The sequence below is a fragment of the Arachis hypogaea genome, chromosome 11, assembly GCF_003086295.3.
Source record: "Arachis hypogaea cultivar Tifrunner chromosome 11, arahy.Tifrunner.gnm2.J5K5, whole genome shotgun sequence".
Classification (NCBI taxonomy): domain Eukaryota; kingdom Viridiplantae; phylum Streptophyta; class Magnoliopsida; order Fabales; family Fabaceae; genus Arachis; species Arachis hypogaea.
In genome coordinates this window covers 2,244,354-2,262,485 of record NC_092046.1, presented here as the reverse complement: position 1 = coordinate 2,262,485, position 18,132 = coordinate 2,244,354, and the positions used below count along the sequence as shown (strand labels likewise).

The 18,132-nt window shown below is 32.8% G+C and overlaps 5 protein-coding genes across 6 annotated transcripts; 3 read left to right on the top strand and 2 right to left on the bottom strand.

Annotated features, from left to right (window-relative positions):
* The first annotated feature begins 1,070 nt into the window (after positions 1-1,070).
* LOC112723951 (reticulon-like protein B1) lies at positions 1,071-3,013 on the top strand. The gene is made up of 5 exons (XM_025775292.1): positions 1,071-1,260; positions 1,800-1,980; positions 2,231-2,372; positions 2,447-2,543; positions 2,844-3,013. The coding sequence occupies exons 1-5, from the start codon at positions 1,071-1,073 to the stop codon at positions 3,011-3,013; spliced, it is 780 nt and encodes a 259-aa protein (XP_025631077.1).
* Positions 3,014-4,205: 1,192 nt separating this feature from the next.
* Positions 4,206-6,372, bottom strand: LOC112719846 (protein YCF54, chloroplastic). The gene is made up of 3 exons (XM_025770565.2): positions 5,896-6,372; positions 5,260-5,492; positions 4,206-4,643 (listed from the first exon to the last, which is right to left on the bottom strand). The coding sequence occupies exons 1-3, from the start codon at positions 6,160-6,162 to the stop codon at positions 4,451-4,453; spliced, it is 693 nt and encodes a 230-aa protein (XP_025626350.1). The 5' UTR covers positions 6,163-6,372; the 3' UTR covers positions 4,206-4,450.
* A 1,166-nt stretch (positions 6,373-7,538) lies between these two features.
* LOC112719845 (bifunctional bis(5'-adenosyl)-triphosphatase/adenylylsulfatase FHIT) lies at positions 7,539-10,642 on the top strand. Its single transcript, XM_025770564.2, has 5 exons — positions 7,539-7,743; positions 7,839-7,961; positions 9,491-9,637; positions 10,124-10,222; positions 10,316-10,642. The coding sequence occupies exons 1-5, from the start codon at positions 7,594-7,596 to the stop codon at positions 10,430-10,432; spliced, it is 636 nt and encodes a 211-aa protein (XP_025626349.1). The 5' UTR covers positions 7,539-7,593; the 3' UTR covers positions 10,433-10,642.
* A 552-nt stretch (positions 10,643-11,194) lies between these two features.
* LOC112719843 (bifunctional bis(5'-adenosyl)-triphosphatase/adenylylsulfatase FHIT) lies at positions 11,195-13,091 on the top strand. Of its 2 annotated transcripts, none has more exons than XM_072206285.1 (5): positions 11,195-11,276; positions 11,408-11,521; positions 11,922-12,068; positions 12,403-12,501; positions 12,770-13,091. In XM_072206285.1, the coding sequence occupies exons 2-5, from the start codon at positions 11,411-11,413 to the stop codon at positions 12,884-12,886; spliced, it is 474 nt and encodes a 157-aa protein (XP_072062386.1). In that variant the 5' UTR covers positions 11,195-11,276; positions 11,408-11,410; the 3' UTR covers positions 12,887-13,091. The 2 variants fall into 2 exon arrangements, with proteins under 2 accessions (XP_072062386.1, XP_072062385.1); XM_072206284.1 differs by having other exon boundaries at positions 11,202-11,320.
* A 194-nt stretch (positions 13,092-13,285) lies between these two features.
* Positions 13,286-16,072, bottom strand: LOC112723949 (calcium uniporter protein 5, mitochondrial). Its single transcript, XM_072206283.1, has 2 exons — positions 14,940-16,072; positions 13,286-13,946 (listed from the first exon to the last, which is right to left on the bottom strand). Exons 1-2 carry the CDS (start codon positions 15,111-15,113, stop codon positions 13,461-13,463), a joined length of 660 nt encoding a protein of 219 aa, XP_072062384.1. The 5' UTR covers positions 15,114-16,072; the 3' UTR covers positions 13,286-13,460.
* Positions 16,073-18,132: the final 2,060 nt, after the last annotated feature.

Genomic DNA, 18,132 nt, shown 5'->3' with positions numbered 1-18,132 from the left:
ATAAAAAGCGACATATTTATTCTATATGTAAATAGTGCAAAAGAGAAGTATCACATGCAACGCAAGAGAAAATGGTTTAATATTTTTAAAAGTTTTAATTATCAAATTTTTTAATTTTACTATTTGTTATGAATCTTGACACTGCATAAATTTTCAGTTTAAAGAGAGTAGTTATAGGACTAATAACCACCGTTATAACGAATTATGACAAAAATGCAAATTGAATCGTCCAAAAAAAAAAGGAGATGTGGTTGACAAATAAAATATTTATATATAGGCACATGCCTGTGTCAAGCTAATAAGAACAATGCGATTAAAATTGAAAATAGGAAAAATAGAAGAGAATAACGGGTGTAATGTGATTTATATAGTAAAGTAAAAGTGAATAAAGGAAGATAATAAAATATGTTTTATAGTTTAACCACACTTATTATAAAGATAATAGCATTAAAATTTAAACTTAAGAATATAAAGTGGAAAAATAAGAATTCTAATCCATAATACAAAGAAATAAGTTAAGCATATACCACCTTAAAAAATTGTAATATGATAGAAAATGTTAAATGTTTGAGGATAATTACAAAATTTTCTTTGATCAGTTACACAAATCTATATGTCATTTCACTACTATAACCAATTTCAAGCATGTTAATTTCATCAAAATCATAGTTGCTTACGTGACAACATTGAGGGTTCAAGCTCAGTTTTCCTGAGATTTGTTGCTTTTTTGCTGATCTACAAGGCAGAGATCTCTCCCATTGAATGATCCAAAATATCACCAAACTACTAAATTGTTAATAATGTTAATCTCTATTCTTCTGTACCCTTCATCATTCAACCCAGCAAATTTATTAATGTTTATGCATATGATACTATTAGGATTTGATTATCTTTGTTTATGCAATGTGCATATACATATACATATTGTTATTAACCTATTCTATGTTGTTTTCATAGGTGATGTCATTTATTTATTTATATACTTTTCTTTACAGGTTTTGCTGTATTTTTTTGTAACATTGGAGGAGAGATCTAAGGTACATAGGAGAACAAATAAAGGAGGATAAATTATGGTTCAAGAAACGGATTTCATGGATATTGCAGATAGAGATTTTCTTGGTAGCAGAGATTATAATGATGATATCAATCATGACTCGGAATTCGACTCTGATTTCGAGCACTACGTGTTGCTCTCGGCCTCTAGGAGACATTTGTTCGGCCGGAAACGGCCACTCCATGTCATTCTAGGCTCCGGAAAAGGTATATTCTCTTGTGCTTCTTATATATTCCCTTTTGCTTCTTTGCATTGAATCTAATAGAACTCTCTCTTAGAGTCTAAGAACAAATAGAACAGCTTCTCAGCTTAGATTAAGATCATATAGTACTTGTTACTAATTTTCTTGTTAGACTCTATTATTATTCGTATCATAATTTATTACGGTATGTTTTCTAGGAATTAAGCTCTAAAATGGTCCCTCGTATTGGCCACGTGAATTAAAATAGTCATTGAGATCCCAATTGTACTAATTACGTCTTTAAAATCAGCAAAAATTTACCACGTTAGTCTTTAACTACGTGACGAGTTACTTGATGGAAAATGGACTAAGGGATTAATATGTTGCACTTATACCAATCTTAGAGACGTAATTGATGCAATTGGGATTTCGAAGACTACTTTAGTGTACGCAGCCAATCTCAAAAAACACTTTGGAGTTTAACTCATTTGCTAGTTTTGAATTTGTTTTTATTATTGAAATTGTGATGAAATTAATGACAAACTTGTGCTTTTGTGTGTTTAGTTGCTGATGTTATACTATGGAGAAAGAAGAGTATCTCAACAAGTGTTATTGTTGGTGTAACTTTGTTGTGGTTATTCTATGTGAAGATGGATTACACCTTGCTTAGTTTCACTTGTGACTCTCTTATACTCCTATTGGCAATGCTCTTTCTTTGGTCACACTTAACCTCCTTCATCAACATGTAAGTTTCATTCAATCTTATCAATATATATTCAACTGTTCTCAATCTAACCAATTTTAGTTCTTGTTCTAAAATAATTATTCTCTTTCAATATATCTTATTTTGAAAAAATTATTATACTTGCTCTTAAATATGATCAGAATTCAGTAGAACATTGTTTAGGTAATTCATCAGGTTTGCTTTCTTCTGCACATTTTGTTAGATCATAAAACTACACTAAGTGATAATGTTAGTTTATTTTTCAATACAGATCATCACCTAGATCATCAAGCTTCATCCTACCAGAAGGGTTGGTTGTTCATACTGCTATTTCAATCACACACCTACTTAACCAATTACTCACAACATTTGGACTCCTAGCTTCTGGACATGATTTGAAGACATTTCTATTGGTCTCTTTCTTTCATCACCCTTTTAAGCTTTCCTTACTGTTATTATTTTTGTGTCATGCTAATGACATTTTAAGACAGATGTTAATGCTGATTTAAGCTTTTATCTTAAACAACATTCTCTTATCGGTTGCAAGTACAGTAAAGAATTTTCTGATGCCGGAGTGTCACTCGGTATCTTCTTTGACAAGAAAGTAATTTGCAGGTTACAGTGACATTGGGAGCTATCTCCATTGTTGATAGTTTCTTAAGTGCTCCAACTCTCCTCTATATTGGTAAGCACTATATTGTGATCCAAATGATGAATTATAACACATTTATTGACATCATGGATTCATGAGTATTCAAATAATGTTGTTTCAAATCACCATGGTTTTCTTATGATTCCTTTTGATATGCAAGTTACTCTATCAGTATATCAGCAATAATCTCTGCTTATCTTTTTTCTTTGTTTTTGTTTTTGTTTTTGTGTAGGGACAGTGATGTTGCTGATAGTTCCAGCAGCATATGAAAGAACTGAAGACATTGTTGACATTCTTATTCGCAAAGCAATGCTTGAATTGAATATTAAATATGCAGAGTTAATGAAAAAGTACTTTGGATACTCCCAACACTTACATGAGGGGTGTATTAGTCCAGAATAAGAGGTAACTGATTCCTTTTTTTTTTTTGTTGAAAAAATAAAATGTCATATAACTTCAATTTCTGTATATACTTTTACAAATAGAAAAATATAGTGTAAATTTGTTTAACCTCGACGAAAATCGATATAATTTATGCCAAACATGCAGACCCCTCAAGTTAAGTTTGTTCATAAATGCTGATATCAAGTGTCAATATATGTACCAAAAGAATTTATGTATAGAGAGGTTTATGATAAATCATGAGTGTATTTGGTTTCTGTTTTCATTTCCAACAATGTCGCCTTTTTCACTCTAAAAACTAAAAGTAAGGAAATGAAAACAGAAACCAAAAAAAAAAAAAAAGATTCTAAATGAGATAAAAATGATAGTATTTGATTGGAGAACAAGTCATGAGATCTTTGGAACAATAACTAATGACCAATTTTGAATTGTAATTCAGAATGCAGGGTTTAAATTGAGAATGTCACAGCTAGTAACAACTAGTAAAAGGCTATATTTCTGATCACAGAAACTGAACCATAAACTATGGTCTATGGTTGAAGAATGCGATTAACAACCGCTCCGAAGTGGACCATAACTGATGGCAGATTATAGTTGAAGAAGTATAATGCAGAACATGGAAGGGAAGAAGAATTTAATAGAAAGATCACACCACAACCTTTAAGAAATGCAGCATAACAAACATTGTTCTTAGTGGTGTCCTTTTCTTTAATTTGATGCATAACTTCACTATAATTGAGAAAAATTTCAGCATGTTTCAGATTATGAACTTACTTTCAGTAATGAAAAGGTATATCATGTAATATGGCAGACAAGCTTTAAAGATCCAAAAGATGTTTTTTTTTTTCTAAATTTTTTATTTTTTTTAACTTCTTTATGCATCAAATGTCATGTGGCGAAGAAAAAAGCGAAATCAGGATGCAAAAACAGGATTTTATTGTTTTCATTGTTTTTCTCTTTTTTCTTCACAAAACCCTGAAAATAGATAATGAAAACGTAAATCAAATGCACCCTAAAATTTCTTACTTTCTCAACAAAAAATCCACTTTTGATCTTTAAAGAGTGCCCTTAGTGAACTTGTTCACAAGACCCTTAAAATGATTAAGCTGAAGGAGTATTGGATGTTGTGATAGGACAGCATATCAGCATAAGATAGAAGTATGCATTTAAAGGAAGGTGAAGGAATTATACATTTCTTACAAAAGAGAACACTGAATTTATAATAATATATATAATTTACTCATTTACGCAACATAATGCAGTTCCTAGAACTAGATCCTAAAGGGAAACACATCAATTTCATATAAATACACTTGCAAAATTTAAAGCGAATTTAACCAACTTCAAGTCTTCAACTACCATCCAGTTATACATGAACAAAAATCCTCAGAAAAAGGTTTACTAACACTAAGTACCGGAGTAAAGCGAGAAAATATCTTAAGATGTCACCTCTTTCTGTGCAAAAGGCAAAAAGGGCTCCCACCATCCGAACTCATACTTGCGATACGGCGCCACCCATTTTTCAGGCTTCTCAAACTCTAGATTAGTAGGATTGGAGGCTAGTGCTTCTTCCAGGCTCTCGGCTACAAAACTTTCTGTTAAAACTCGGTCCAGTCTTAACTTCATGAATCTGTTAGAACATGCAGGGATACATAGTTACAACTTGTCTAAAACATGGGAAATCCGGCTTTTACACTGAAGCAATTTTGTTTAACATGCAATTCTTTTCGCAGACATCATTGTTAATTCAAAAGGGTCGAGCTCATTTCAGCTTGACCCTAACACCAAAAGTAGGGAAAAACAATCAACCAAGCCTTCTCCTACTAAGTAGGTTCGGCTACATAGATCAAACAACGCTAGTGTTTAGTCGTAATTCATGCCTACTACACAAAAATCTATTTCTACACTCAACAACTGACTAAAACACATACACACACATTTTCAGCCCATTTGATTTTCTAGGACAATGGAAAAATAATGAATTCCAAGCCAAAACACGATTTCCTCGTCTTTTGGGAAAGGAAGTAATGCCTTCCTTCTGATAAAGGCAGCTTGCAATGTAAAAGAAACACCCAAACATAAACTTTCCATGGATCCTAAGGAGGATCACAGGAAAATTCCACTCTTTCATTGTTTATAACAGCCATTCCAAGCATCAATGAGCCATTAGAATATCGTATATTCTACTATTAAGAGTAATTGTTGAATCAATAAACGGAAAATTGAAAACTCAATGTTGCTCTTACGTGATCCAGGGGCCATTGGTCGACACAAGAGCAACCGCAGGTCTGCGTAACCTCTTGGTGATATCCGGGAATTTGTCCAAGAACTTAGGCTCAATGACAAGCCAGAAATCCTGTTCCATGTTTCGCTCTCCAAAGAGACGGAGCCGTTCGAATAACTGTTCTTGGAAATGCTCCTCCTCATCCAGCATAAACTTTGCATTGGCAACAACAAAATAGTACTTGTTGGCTTCATTCTGCAAAGATGATCCAAAAACATAAAATGAATAAACGAATTACCATAAAAAACAAGACCTCAAATTAGAAATTGTGACATGAATCACATGCTTATATAAATCATCAACAAAGGACAAACTTTTTTCTTTCAGGACAAGGCTTATTCTCATAGCATGGCCATAGTTCCTAAAAAATCAAACTTTTCTAATCTCTCTACTATTTGGATTAAAATATGTAACAAACCAATCAGCATTCACGCACTAGAATTTGTTTTGTTCTTTTTATTAGACAAGTAACATGAATGACTTAACCAATCAACATTCAATCAACTGAGGAAAAGAAAAAGAAAAAAAAAAAAGGAACCTGCAACAAAATGTAAAAATTGAAGACAAATTCTAAAATGGGGTTTGAGCAAAATAGAACCTTGCTGGGAGGATCAGAAGAACTGAGCTGGTCAGAATCAACAGATGCAACAGCAGTGGTAAAGGGTCTAGTTGAATTTTTGTTTAAGGGTAAGAACAAGTTGCAATTTTTTGGGTTAGCTGAAGAAGAAGGAAGCAAAGGCATATGAAGGGTTTGGTTTCTGGTTGCTAACAACTTGTTGCCATTGATAGTGGCATGGTGAGGTTGGGTCTTAGCAACTACCAATGCAGTTGATGAACCCAAAGTTAAAGTGGCCATACCCAACATCAAAATGATGATAATCTTGTTTGGTGTCTCTAGAGATGAAGAGTGAGGTTATTGAGACATAGAAGAAAGAAGCATAGAGAAGAGTGAGAGTGAGGAAGTGAATCTCCCCTTTCAGAGGAATGGCAACTGGCAAAAGGACAGTGGAACAAGTTCTAAAGATATCAAACACAATCTTATCTAGTTATCTCTCAATCCTAAACACCCTTTTCTAATATTTAATTGCTTTAGTTTTTTTTTTTTCCTTTTTCTTTTCATCAAAATTATTATTATTATTATTATTATTATTATTAGTAGTAGTAGTAGAAGACTCATGTACAATTGTTTTTATATCAAATTTTTAGTTAAAAATTATTAAATAATTTAATATATTTAATTAAATTATTATTTTAAAATTTTTAACTAATAATTTTACATAAAAATAAATACACATACACATAAGTTTATACGTTATTATTATTAATATTATAAATATAAATTTTTTTATTAATTAAACCTAACTAAATTATTTTAATATAATTAAAATTAGTTATAATTAATTTTATTTTAGTTTTTTTTATTTAATTTATTAAATTTGGTTCATAAAAATACTTGAATATATACCATTATTTAATTTCATTAGTTCAGTGTTAAGTTGTACTAATGTCCAATGGAGATTAACCATTTTTAATTTTTTATTTTTACTGAATATTTAAGCTTAAGTTAAATTTTTTTATTTCAATTTATATTTAAAAAATATTATTAGACAAATAGAAAAAACTATCGTTTCTATTAATAAAAAATAAACTATATGTATTTTTAAAGAGTAATGCTATGTTTGGTATAGTCTCCCCATACTCAATTAAGAGGTTGCGGGTTCGAGTCTCCTATCTTTGGTAAAAAAAAAATGACTTTTTTGAACAACATGAACAACCACCAATCAAATAAAAACACACTACACCTCTAAATTACCTATCTAAATCTTAATATTAGAATAATCATCCGCACACTTAGTAAAATGAACATGACATTCATTGTTTACATTGTTTAATATTTTCATTGTCTACCTATACTTTTTCATTTTTAAATTATAGTTTTTACATTTTATTTAAAGAATAATACATAGAATTAGTTTTTAAAAATTCAGTTAAATATTTTATTTTTTAATAATAAAATTAATTTCTAATATATATTTTGATAAAAAAATTAATCAAATTAATATCTGTTATCAATTAATAAAAATATAACAGTCTCTAAAAGTTTTTAAAATTATGAAATTATTTCTTTATATAAACAAATAATTTAATGTAAATACTATTATCTAAAGAAATAAAAATATTCACCAAAAGAATTTTAGGAATTTTTTTAGTTATCAAATTATAATTTTTCAACAAAAGCATGAAAATTTAAAGTGTAGAAATTAGAACAAAAAAGCTTCCTCCTTTGGAAGTGGAAATGCTAAAGCAGGCTCTGCTTTCGTACGGTGTTCACTTCCCTCGTTCCTTCTTCTTCTTACACTCTCCTTCTTCTTCTTCTTCTTCTTCTTCTTCTTCAACATTGCCGCTACTACGAACCCTACGAATCTCATCGTTCAGCTCCATTAAGGTGATTCAAACTCACTCATCAACAATCATCATCATTATCGTTCAAATCAACACTTTTTCACTCTTCTTTGAATGGAAATTGAATGAATTGTGCAGATGGCTGGGGAAGAAGAAAAACAAGAGTTCAAATTTGGACCCTACAAGATACACAAAAGCGAAGTGTTCTACGCAACAAATCTCTCTTACGCCATGGTCAACCTCCGTCCCCTTCTTCCTGGTAACTCATAAGTCACAACTTACCTCACTCGTATTTGTTCTTACTAGAAAAAATATAAATTGGGAAAATGACCCATTTTGGTGATCCATAAAAAAAAAGTAATTTTTTTCTCCCCATTATTGTTCAATTATAATAATTCAGCTCATCTTACATCGCATGTCCCTTCATCAGTTCCCCTTTAACTTCATTCTGAAAAAAAAGAAAAGAAAAACTCCTAAAAGGGATCATCTTTTTAGCTATATGTTGTTAGGGACATTGTTGTATTCTCTGAGATTTTTTTAAAAGGGGCTTCATTTTGAAGTTTATTGTTTTGTGTTCCCTTTGCAGGTCATATCCTTTTCTCTGGCTGTCAATAATAGTAATATGATACTGCTGGCTAGGCATGGTTCATGTTTCTTTTTTGTTTATCTATTTCTTAGTTTACTATTGTTTGGTTTGGTGTTTTGGTGAAATTCATTTTAGTGCTATAGTTCGCTTTCAGTGTGGCTGAACTCTTTGTTTAACCAAAAAAGATAAAAAAGAAAAATGTAGTTCAAGATGGAAACAGAATTTGAAATTGGATTGGTAAATTTCATAGCTTTTCACTGGTTTGTTTCGAAAGCAGAAATTTTTGGGTGAAAAGCATGCTCAGAGAAAGAGTTTCTTTACCTTCAGCATGAAATAATTTCTCAATTGGAAAACAAAAATAGGCTGAGTTAACCTTGGTTGCACAATGAACACTGCAAGACATACATGTACAGAAACTTTGAAATCCTGCAATTATGGAGCATCTTTATAATAGGTCATTGTCTATTTCAATTTATTTTAACATGGTTACAACTACGTAAAGGGCATTTCACTGTTAGAATATCCATTTGGTTAATCATTAACCCACTTGTGTTCGGCATACCTTAGACACCATGTTGTGTATGGAAAATGATAGAGTGAATGTTTTCTTTATTTTTCAATTTTTCTTGTTGTGCTCTGGTTTAAAGATCAGTATGTCGAAGAGTGGTTTAGCTCGGCCTCATGACCTTTCTAGTTTGGCATATATGGCTGGGTGTTTTGTTTTGGAGTGGCCTCTTGATTATCTAGGTGTTCTGTAGGTTACTAGGTGGAAGTCCTAGATCTATTTCCTTTTGGGATCCTGTTGTTGAATAGATTTCTAAGTGTTTGGCAATTTGGGAAGGGGCCTATTTTTCTTTAGGTGGTCGTATCATTCTCATTCACACATGCCTCTCCAGTAGTCCTCCTTACTTCTTATCCTTGTTTCGTATTCCAGTAGGAGTGGCCAACACCATTGAAAAGATTATGAGGGACTTCCTTTGCTGTGGTGCTTTAGATGTTAAGCGAGATCAATTAATAAATAATATGTTAGAAGTACACCTAGACATGACATATACCTTTGCTTCATAGTTACTTGCTAAAGCGTTTCAATGATTAGGCATTTTTCTTGAAAGGAAGTTTTACTTAATGTAAAGTTCTAAAGGTTATTTCCAGCTGGCTAGAAAGTCTAGTTTAGTGTTGAATTTGTTTGACTTAACAGTATTCACATGTGCTCATCTGTCCGAAGCGTGAAGTAAAGCGTTTTGTTGATCTCACTGCTGAGGAGACTTCTGATTTGTGGCTCACTGCACAAAAAATTGGGAACCAGCTTGAGAGCTACCATAAGGCTTCGTCACTTACATTTGCTATCCAAGTAATACATATTTTTTTATTTTTTGAACATACTTTTATTTCTCAGATTGCTAATTCAGTTATATTTTTGCACTTTGGTTTGCAATCACTGTCTTTGGTTATGCTCTCACCTTTTATATTTAACTGGATAAGAATTCAGAAATGAGATTGCTGGCCTATTTTTTCCTCCATGTCATTCTTTTAAATTGTTCACCATTTTCTCTTCGATATTAGCGACTCTCATTACACACTCTTGCTATCATGTGAACAGTATGGTGAAATTTCAAAATAGCTGTTCTCTTCATTATTTGATGTTAAGAAATTTTACTATTGATAAGATGATAAAATACTAAGACACACCACCTTCATTGCTAAAGGATAAGTGTTAGTTTTGCCATTTTGAGCTGTGTGTTGTATTCAACATTTTCCTACTTATTCGGATTATGTTCCTGCATGATATGCTAACCGTGTCTCACAAAACCAACGGAATTATCTTCCTGGACCATAGGATGGACCTCAAGCAGGACAGACAGTACCTCATGTTCACATTCATGTTGTTCCCCGAAGAGGTGGCGATTTCGAGAAAAACGACGAGATATATGATGCAGTATGATATGCTCTTCTCGTGACTATCCTACACATTCTTATTACCGTGATTGATTTGATATTTATTCTTATTTGCCGTTTGTGTTTGTTTCAGATGGATGAGAAGGAGAAGGAATTGAAAGAAAAGCTTGATTTGGACAAAGAGAGGAAAGACAGAAGCTTTGAAGAGATGACTCAAGAGGCAGATGAATACAGAAAACTCTTCTTATGAGCTTGGACTTGATTGACCATATATTAGTCACACAAATTCTAGCTGAAAAGACTATAGTTTTTCTTTTTAGGGAAATTGACAATTTGGTTTGGCTCAAAGTAACTTATGTTCTTATTTGATATATTGCATGATGATACAAGTAACCTTATGGATGCCTATGCCAGTTTGACAGTTATGGAATACATGATTGAGTTTTTGAGTTTCTGTTTACATAATCTTGTTATAAACACTTTCGTTGAAATAAACACTCCTTGTTCATGATGGAATACTGTTATGAAGAAAAGTGTCAATCATCATAAGAAGAGATTGAAAAGCAATATTGCCCCATTATTTGTAATTTTTTGCACAACCATACTATATACACACAAAAAATTAGTCCCTAAATTAGTAACTCGTATAGAATACATGTTAAAATATGAAAATATATATTGTATGTATACACAAATACATAGTAACTGGTTTTAATTGTGCACGTAGCATTTTTTTTTCGCATAAATATGTTTCACTCTCTACCTACCATATTCTTTCCCAAATATTCTTAATACTTACAAATCTAGTCTCAGACAAGGGTTTTCAATTTGCGGTCATTCCAAACCATTTGCTTACTTAGTTTTGAAAAATCCCTCGATACATTAATGTTCTTTCTAAGGTGCAGCATGATTAAATATTTTATATGAATTATTTTTGTTAAAAACAATGTTCTTACACAAGCTCAATTAACAAGTTATTCAACGTTGACTCAATTAACTACTCTCAAATCAGTAACCACTCACATTTTTAAATACTTTTTCTAAAGACTTCATAGTTTACAATATTCTCTCCATTCTTCTTCATAAGAATTAAGGTAAGTAAAGCAGCACTATCTCCTCTCTTGCTAATTCCAATAAGGTAAGTAAACAACTAAAATGAATTATGAAAAACATCATCTGTATTCTTTTTCATTAAGATTTTTTTCATTCTTTCTTCCAAGTATAGATCATGGCTCCTGAATACTACGATTTTGGACCATACAAGATCCATCACAGTTCAGTGTTCTATACAAATGATCTGTGTTTCGCCTTTGTCAACCTCCGTCCGGCTGTGCCTGGTATGCTACTTCTAGAAACTCTTCATGTCCTCATTTTTTTTATGATCATGTCATCCATGTTTTAATATATATATATATATATATATACATACCACTTTGTTATTGATTTGTCTTTTCATTTTGCAGGTCATATCCTTTGAAATGGAGTAATGTTAGTAATTTATAGTGTTTTGACTTTTGAGTAGATTTGACATAGTGGCACTGTTTTGTTAAGAAATCTTAAAGAATTGTTCTCCATAGCCAGAATTTTTCCAGAAACAGTTTCCCCAATTAACAATTTTAAATATTCCAGAACATCAACACCTTATATAATGCTTGATTTTCACATTGTTACTAGCTGAATGTAAAAGCCTCAAGGCTCTTAGGAACACATTATTTTGTTTGACTTAACACTATTTAATACATGTTCTGATCTGTCCAAAGCGCGAAGTCAAGCGTGTTGCTGATCTCACTGCTGAAGAGATCACTGATCTGTGGATGATATCACAGAAAGTTGGTAGGCAGCTTGAGAGCTATCATAAGGCATCATCACTTACATTTTGTATCCAAGTAAGAGTTGAACAAAGTGTGTTTACTAAGTACAATATATTTAAATTTTCATGCATTATCATTGTATTGTCACATTAGTAAAAGTATTCGACTTAACAATCATCGCGAGGCGGGACTTATAGCCTATAGTAAGTGCATCTGGTTGGCCTAACTACCTCTCCAGTGTGTCAACATAACATGCCTCTATAGGATAGTACACGCTGCAGAGCACTAATCTTTAAACAAAGTGTTTTCCATGTCTTGAACATGATCCAAGTGTGAAATAAAACTTCCTTGTATGCTAAGCTTCTACAATTTGCAAAATCTAACCAAATGATATTTTTCTGAACCTTAGGATGGGCCACAAGCAGGTCAATCAGTACCTCATGTTCATATCCATATCCTTCCTCGGATGAGTCGTGATTATGAGAACAATGATGACATTTATGAAGATGTAAGATTGAAACTTCTTATTTACTTTTGTTTCTCTTAATTTGTCTGTTTTATACTGCTAATTCTTCTAATACTGAGACTTCAGTTTGTTGTTTAAACAATGCTATGACTTGTCTATTTGAACTTGATGCAGCATGCACTAAAAAATTCCAACAGTATAGATTTGAAACATGATGGATGCCATTATCTCATTATTCAACTTGGTGCATCTAAAACATTTCCTTAATGATTATTATTATTCTCTTTTTGGATGTTTGTGAATGGTGTAGATAAATAAAAAGGAGAAAGAGTTGAAAGAAAAGCTTGAGGTGGATAAAGAGAGGAAAGACAGAAGCCTTGAAGAAATGGCTCTTGAGGCAGATGAGTACAGAAAATTCATCATTTGATGCTTTAAAATTTGCAACAGAATAATATTTGAACATTACCAAAATCTTATATTTTAAAAGGGAAAAAGAAGATTTCCTGATTAAACATTTTAACCACCAAACTCTCAATTTTCTAGTCTATTTGGACAATTTATATACTTTGTGGTAATCAAAGAATAACTTGTTTCTTTCCTTGAAACTTGAGTTGCAAACTGGATTGAACCAATTATTCAAGGTGTTTGATTCATCTCCTCAAACCCATTTGCTAGTGTTTCAAAACTATTTATCAAAGTGCCATCATTTTGTAGCCTTGGCATTCTATATATTTTTCCCATGCTGACCAAGATCCAACTTTCTTGTATTCAAAGATATTGAGCATTGACTGGACTAAAAAACAAAGCAATCTTTTCCCATTCAAGGTTAAGAAAATGAAGGAAAATGTGTGTATAAAGTATATAGCCGAGGAGCCAATAGTTCATTACAACAGTTAGATATTAAACTTGTTCCCAACAACGTTAAAACAAGAGGGAAACAAAGTTAACTGAAACTATATATTCCCCAAAACAAAATGTGTAGACTACCGGAATGAAAAATATCAATCTCTATGTATAGCATCGTCGAGATCAAGATGCACCCCTATGCGATTCTTCAAAACAGTGTTAGCATCTAATGGTGTTCTGCACTTGCACTGGAGCTCCTTGAATCTCTCAACGTCGAAGTTATACCGCTTGAAAAGCTTCCTCTGTCTTGAGAGGAAGAGCCTCTTCATTAAGTCTTGGTAAGTTGGGTCTCTTGAAGTGAATAGAAAGTAGGCGTAACCTATGACTAAACCTGTTGTCGTTGTAAAGAAGGCGATAGGTTCCATTACGTCCCAGGAAAATTCCCAGAATGTTAGCCGAAAGAATAAGCCAACAGTAACTACACCAAATCCTAGTCCGGACCAAAGGATGCGCCGAACCTGCTTGTGGGCCAAAATATCAATTTCCTCTTTTTTCTCCTGCAGCTTCTTTATCTCCTCCCTCACAGGATCGTCGTCTGCAGTCAGTGCTAGCGGAACAGCCCTTCGAACCAGATCCACCACCTAAACAAGTGCAAAGTAGCCAAACAACCGAAAAGAATCTGTAATTAAGAAAGCATCACAAATTAAAGCATACAATTCACTGGTACTTTCACAAACTCTAAAATGCGTAACTTTTTCAGTATCATATCTTAAAGAATATTGATTCTATCAATTAAAGGAAAAATAAAACAATACTGCTTGAACTCAATAGATAGTTTGTATCAGACCAGGTAGATCCCTTGCAATTAGATTGGAGGCGATGGTACACACCCCAAAGAATTTTACATTGCTCTGAAGACCGAATCATCAGACATATGTTACTTCTACTGCTAAACTGGCATATTCGGTCCCATTTGACCTTAGTTATAGTGATCGGTTCTGTTGACACCACTAGATCAAACTCCTTTAAAGTGAAGAAGTTGAAAAAGTGAGAAAGTGAAAATCTAATCACCCTTAAATCAAGATAGTAAGACTCACACCGGATAAAAGTTACAAATTCAAGAATGATTACCTCCTTACTTTGCCACTTTACAATTCTCCTCATTTTTGAGGATTTTTCCAGACACAACCACAACTCGCCTATGGATAATTCAAAAGGGTTATATACCATAAAGTTCTACAGATACATACATACATGGATCCTACTACATCCGAACTTTTTCGATGCATATTCACACAGAATTCATAATCAAACCATAAAACATTGATTTCCCTATTCAAAAGGTGATGTTAACACAAGAAACATAGAGGACCCCCTAACAGTAAAGAAGATAAAAGAGCAATAAGGGGGATCTAATTCAGCTATGCTAATAGAATGAGATCTAGTCATGGTTTTAGTGAGCCCCACAAGCACAAATTCTGTTGTTATGGCAAACATATAGTTACTAAAAAAGTCATTACCAGATTGGATACGTGGTTGGTTTCGGTACACAATTCACTACTTTTTGTGTTGAAATTACAAGTATTAACTATGGCCCAACAAGATAACAATACAAAAGAGGGAGTCATTCAAACCTTATCAGGGTGGAGATACACCTTATCTCTGAAAAGGAGAATAACACCAGCTTCATCAAGAACCTTGGAGAATGCTATAGCTTCCTCTTTACTCCTAGCAATACCAGTGCTCTCACAAGCTTCGAGAAGTTCAGTGTAAGGAATAACTTCCTTCCCTTCCATTCCAAGTCTCATCTTCAGTGTCTCCACATTCACCAATCTCAATAGCTTCTTTGCTTCAGAGTATGATATGAATTCTTGTGTTCCACCATTGCTAACAGTAACACCACCGTTATCATCACCATCACCACAAGAATTTTGCTGCTGCTGTTGGAAAAGAACCTCTGATCAGAAGATTTAACCAATTTTGAAGAAGATATACCTCTATTCTTGATCTGGTTCAGAACAACAATCGATAAAGATGCCCCTCTTCTTTCCACAGCACCCATAACCACACCCTTCAAACCCAACAAATAAGGATCAAAAGGACCAAGCTTTTTCACATACCCATCACTTATATTAACAATTGAAGATACCCTTTTCCTCAAAGATCCAAAAACTGCACCACCAGAACACCAACACCTACCCCACATTTTTCCCTTCAAAACCCAGAAACAGAAGAGAAAAAGAAGATAGCTTATGTTTAAAAAGCTGAATATCACTAAAATCAAAACTGCCCAATACAGCCTTCACCATGAAACCTGAAAAATCCTAAAACCCATTAAACCTACCAGTCATTGAATTTGATACTTAAGCCTTAAAGGCATCAACTTTCTCTTATGGAAAATGGAATGGCGGAAACTGTGGTTAGTTTAATGCATTAATTACGAATTATTATTTGCTAAAGAGAAGAAAAAGATGAAACCCAAATGAAAAGGAAGAAGAAAAGAGAGTATGGAACAATAGCAGAGTGGGGGGGGGGGGGGCGAAGGTGGGAGTTGGAGAGGTTGACGGAGTTGTCCACCACGATTCACGAAAGGGTTTCCGTTAAGTTGTCGTGTGTTAGTCAGCGCCGGATAACGTTGACTGGTAGTTAACAAAAGGTAGTTAACGGCGAAACGCGGCATGGAAAAAGGGTTTGGGATAAAGGTATGTAGGTAGGTCCCATTTCCAATAACTAGATATAGAGATTGGCTAAGACCACTAACCACAAGACTAGATTTGGTTTGAAGACAGATACGCAGAATTTATACAACATGCACCTCTATCTACGCTAATGGCATTAATTTTGAAAAATCTACCTTCACATAATCAAAGAATCTCTAAACGGCTCCTGACATTCACTTTAAAAATAATGAGATTTTTATTTTTTGGTTTTTAATCTTTATTTTATAAAATTGATTAATCTTTTTGTTAATAATTTTTTATTAACGGAATAAACTTACATAGCATGTTAAACTATTGATTTCCATTAAAAATAAATTAAGATTGACAATTTTTGTTGAGAATCTCATTATTTTTTAAAGATAATTATCAAAATCGTTTAATTTTTTATATTTTATATTTTCTTTTTAAATACATTTGTTAAATTTATTATGTAAAAGTAAAATATTAGTGATTTTAAATTATTTTTACTTATAAAATTAAATGAAAGATATATTAATAATTAGCGTGTCATATAAATATGTTGTGAAAAGAAATCATTGACAAAAGGATAGATATTCACTCGATAAACAAAGTCATCTAATCAAATTTATATGTTTAAATATTTTTAAAATAATTAATTAAAAGTAATTATTTTCATTAATATGATAATACATAATTTGTTATCTATGTAAATTTTTGTTATACTAATAGAACATAAAAAGTGAAAATTTTGTCTTATTTTTAAAATTTCTATAATTTGATAAATACATTTTACTCCGTTAAAAGAATTAAGACCGAATTTCTAACAAATTTGTACCTTTTTTTTATTTATAAGAATGATACATAAAGAATACTACAGTTTGGTTTAGTATTCATTTAACAAAAATGAATTCCCTTCATCATTTTCTAACCATTAATATAAAGTTAATTTCAAGTTTGTTCCAAGGCAAATGGATTACTTTTATCCAAAAAAATTGTTTGGCCTTTAATTAATAAATAGTCCAATCTAGCAATTTACTAATTCTCAATTCTTTGATATAATTCTTATACTCTGCTCCATATTCAAACTTATATCACTTCCAGATCCTACCTTACTTTCTTTGCACTCCCAAACCATTCAGACATCTCTTCCTCATCAGTACTCACGTTATCATCAGACCATAAGTATTCATCTGTTTCACTCTGACTCAGCAACTCATTCTTATATGCTTCTCTTCTTTGTGGCTCAGATAGCTGGTCTTACCTCCAGCATAGGAAATATAAATTGAGAGGGATCCTTCAATTTACTTGACGCTTGTGATTTTCATTTTTATCCTCTACGAATCTCCAAGTAAGTGAACTCTCCTGCTGTTCTGTCTTTCTGACTCCATCAGCGATTTGTCACGGCAACCAACCTGATGTCCTGAATGTGTCTTTGTTATTCTTATGATGGTTTTATGTTCTTGTTCGGGTGAAGGAAGACCCTTAGGCCGTCTGTGATCACATTTGAGACAAACCATGTTTCTTCTGAATTGATGTAGTTACACCTACACAGAAAGGAAATCCAATCACCTCAAAATCAAGTGATGGGGATGGGAAAATGTTTGAATTTCAAAATGCTATGATTTAATAAGAAAGAACCTACGAGTCGCATTCCCACTCCCCTGGATTAGGTGCCGCTTGGGAGCTTTTTGCATGAAAACATCTGTGTTCTTTGCGAAATTTGGAAGTTGCATCTGCAAGAATCAAAGTCATGGTGTTATGAGATTAAATACCAGTGAGAAACGCCAATTATGAACAAGCATTACGTGTTGCATATCCAGGTCTCCTTTCTTCAACGGTAGTGTTGTTATCCTCCTTAAATTGCTAATTTTTTGCTCACATAGACTGTCGCAGCGCAAGCACTGATTTTCTGGCGAAGTTGAGGAAGTTGCATCTAGCCAATGAAAATTAGTGTGAATTTAAGAAAGTGAAGAAGAAAATGCAATAATTATTACAATATGTAGTTGCGGAATGAAATATGCTCTACTTGGGACAACCAGTCGCCTTGCTTTTCATATCGGAACCATCTATTGTTAGCCCTCTGGCTCCCCGTTGGTTCCGCATCTGGTGCAAGATTGGTATTCACCTAGGAACAGGCCTCCGTGGT

Excerpts from the sequence above, each read along its gene's own strand:
- LOC112719845 (XM_025770564.2), top strand. The coding sequence starts at position 7,594 with ATGCTAAAGCAGGCTCTGCTTTCGTACGGTGTTCACTTCCCTCGTTCC. Across the intron at positions 7,744-7,838 it reads CATCGTTCAGCTCCATTAAG|ATGGCTGGGGAAGAAGAAAA; the intron begins GTGATTCAAACT and ends TGAATTGTGCAG. Across the intron at positions 9,638-10,123 it reads CACTTACATTTGCTATCCAA|GATGGACCTCAAGCAGGACA; the intron begins GTAATACATATT and ends CCTGGACCATAG.
- LOC112723951 (XM_025775292.1), top strand. The coding sequence starts at position 1,071 with ATGGTTCAAGAAACGGATTTCATGGATATTGCAGATAGAGATTTTCTT. Across the intron at positions 1,261-1,799 it reads CATTCTAGGCTCCGGAAAAG|TTGCTGATGTTATACTATGG; the intron begins GTATATTCTCTT and ends TTGTGTGTTTAG. Across the intron at positions 2,373-2,446 it reads ATTTGAAGACATTTCTATTG|ACAGATGTTAATGCTGATTT; the intron begins GTCTCTTTCTTT and ends TGACATTTTAAG.
- LOC112719843 (XM_072206285.1), top strand. The coding sequence starts at position 11,411 with ATGGCTCCTGAATACTACGATTTTGGACCATACAAGATCCATCACAGT. Across the intron at positions 12,069-12,402 it reads CACTTACATTTTGTATCCAA|GATGGGCCACAAGCAGGTCA; the intron begins GTAAGAGTTGAA and ends TCTGAACCTTAG. Across the intron at positions 12,502-12,769 it reads ATGATGACATTTATGAAGAT|ATAAATAAAAAGGAGAAAGA; the intron begins GTAAGATTGAAA and ends TGAATGGTGTAG.
- LOC112723949 (XM_072206283.1), bottom strand. The coding sequence starts at position 15,113 with ATGAGACTTGGAATGGAAGGGAAGGAAGTTATTCCTTACACTGAACTT. Across the intron at positions 13,947-14,939 it reads TGTATCTCCACCCTGATAAG|GTGGTGGATCTGGTTCGAAG; the intron begins GTTTGAATGACT and ends GCACTTGTTTAG.
- LOC112719846 (XM_025770565.2), bottom strand. The coding sequence starts at position 6,162 with ATGTTGGGTATGGCCACTTTAACTTTGGGTTCATCAACTGCATTGGTA. Across the intron at positions 5,493-5,895 it reads CTTCTGATCCTCCCAGCAAG|AATGAAGCCAACAAGTACTA; the intron begins GTTCTATTTTGC and ends TCATCTTTGCAG. Across the intron at positions 4,644-5,259 it reads ACCAATGGCCCCTGGATCAC|ATTCATGAAGTTAAGACTGG; the intron begins GTAAGAGCAACA and ends ATGTTCTAACAG.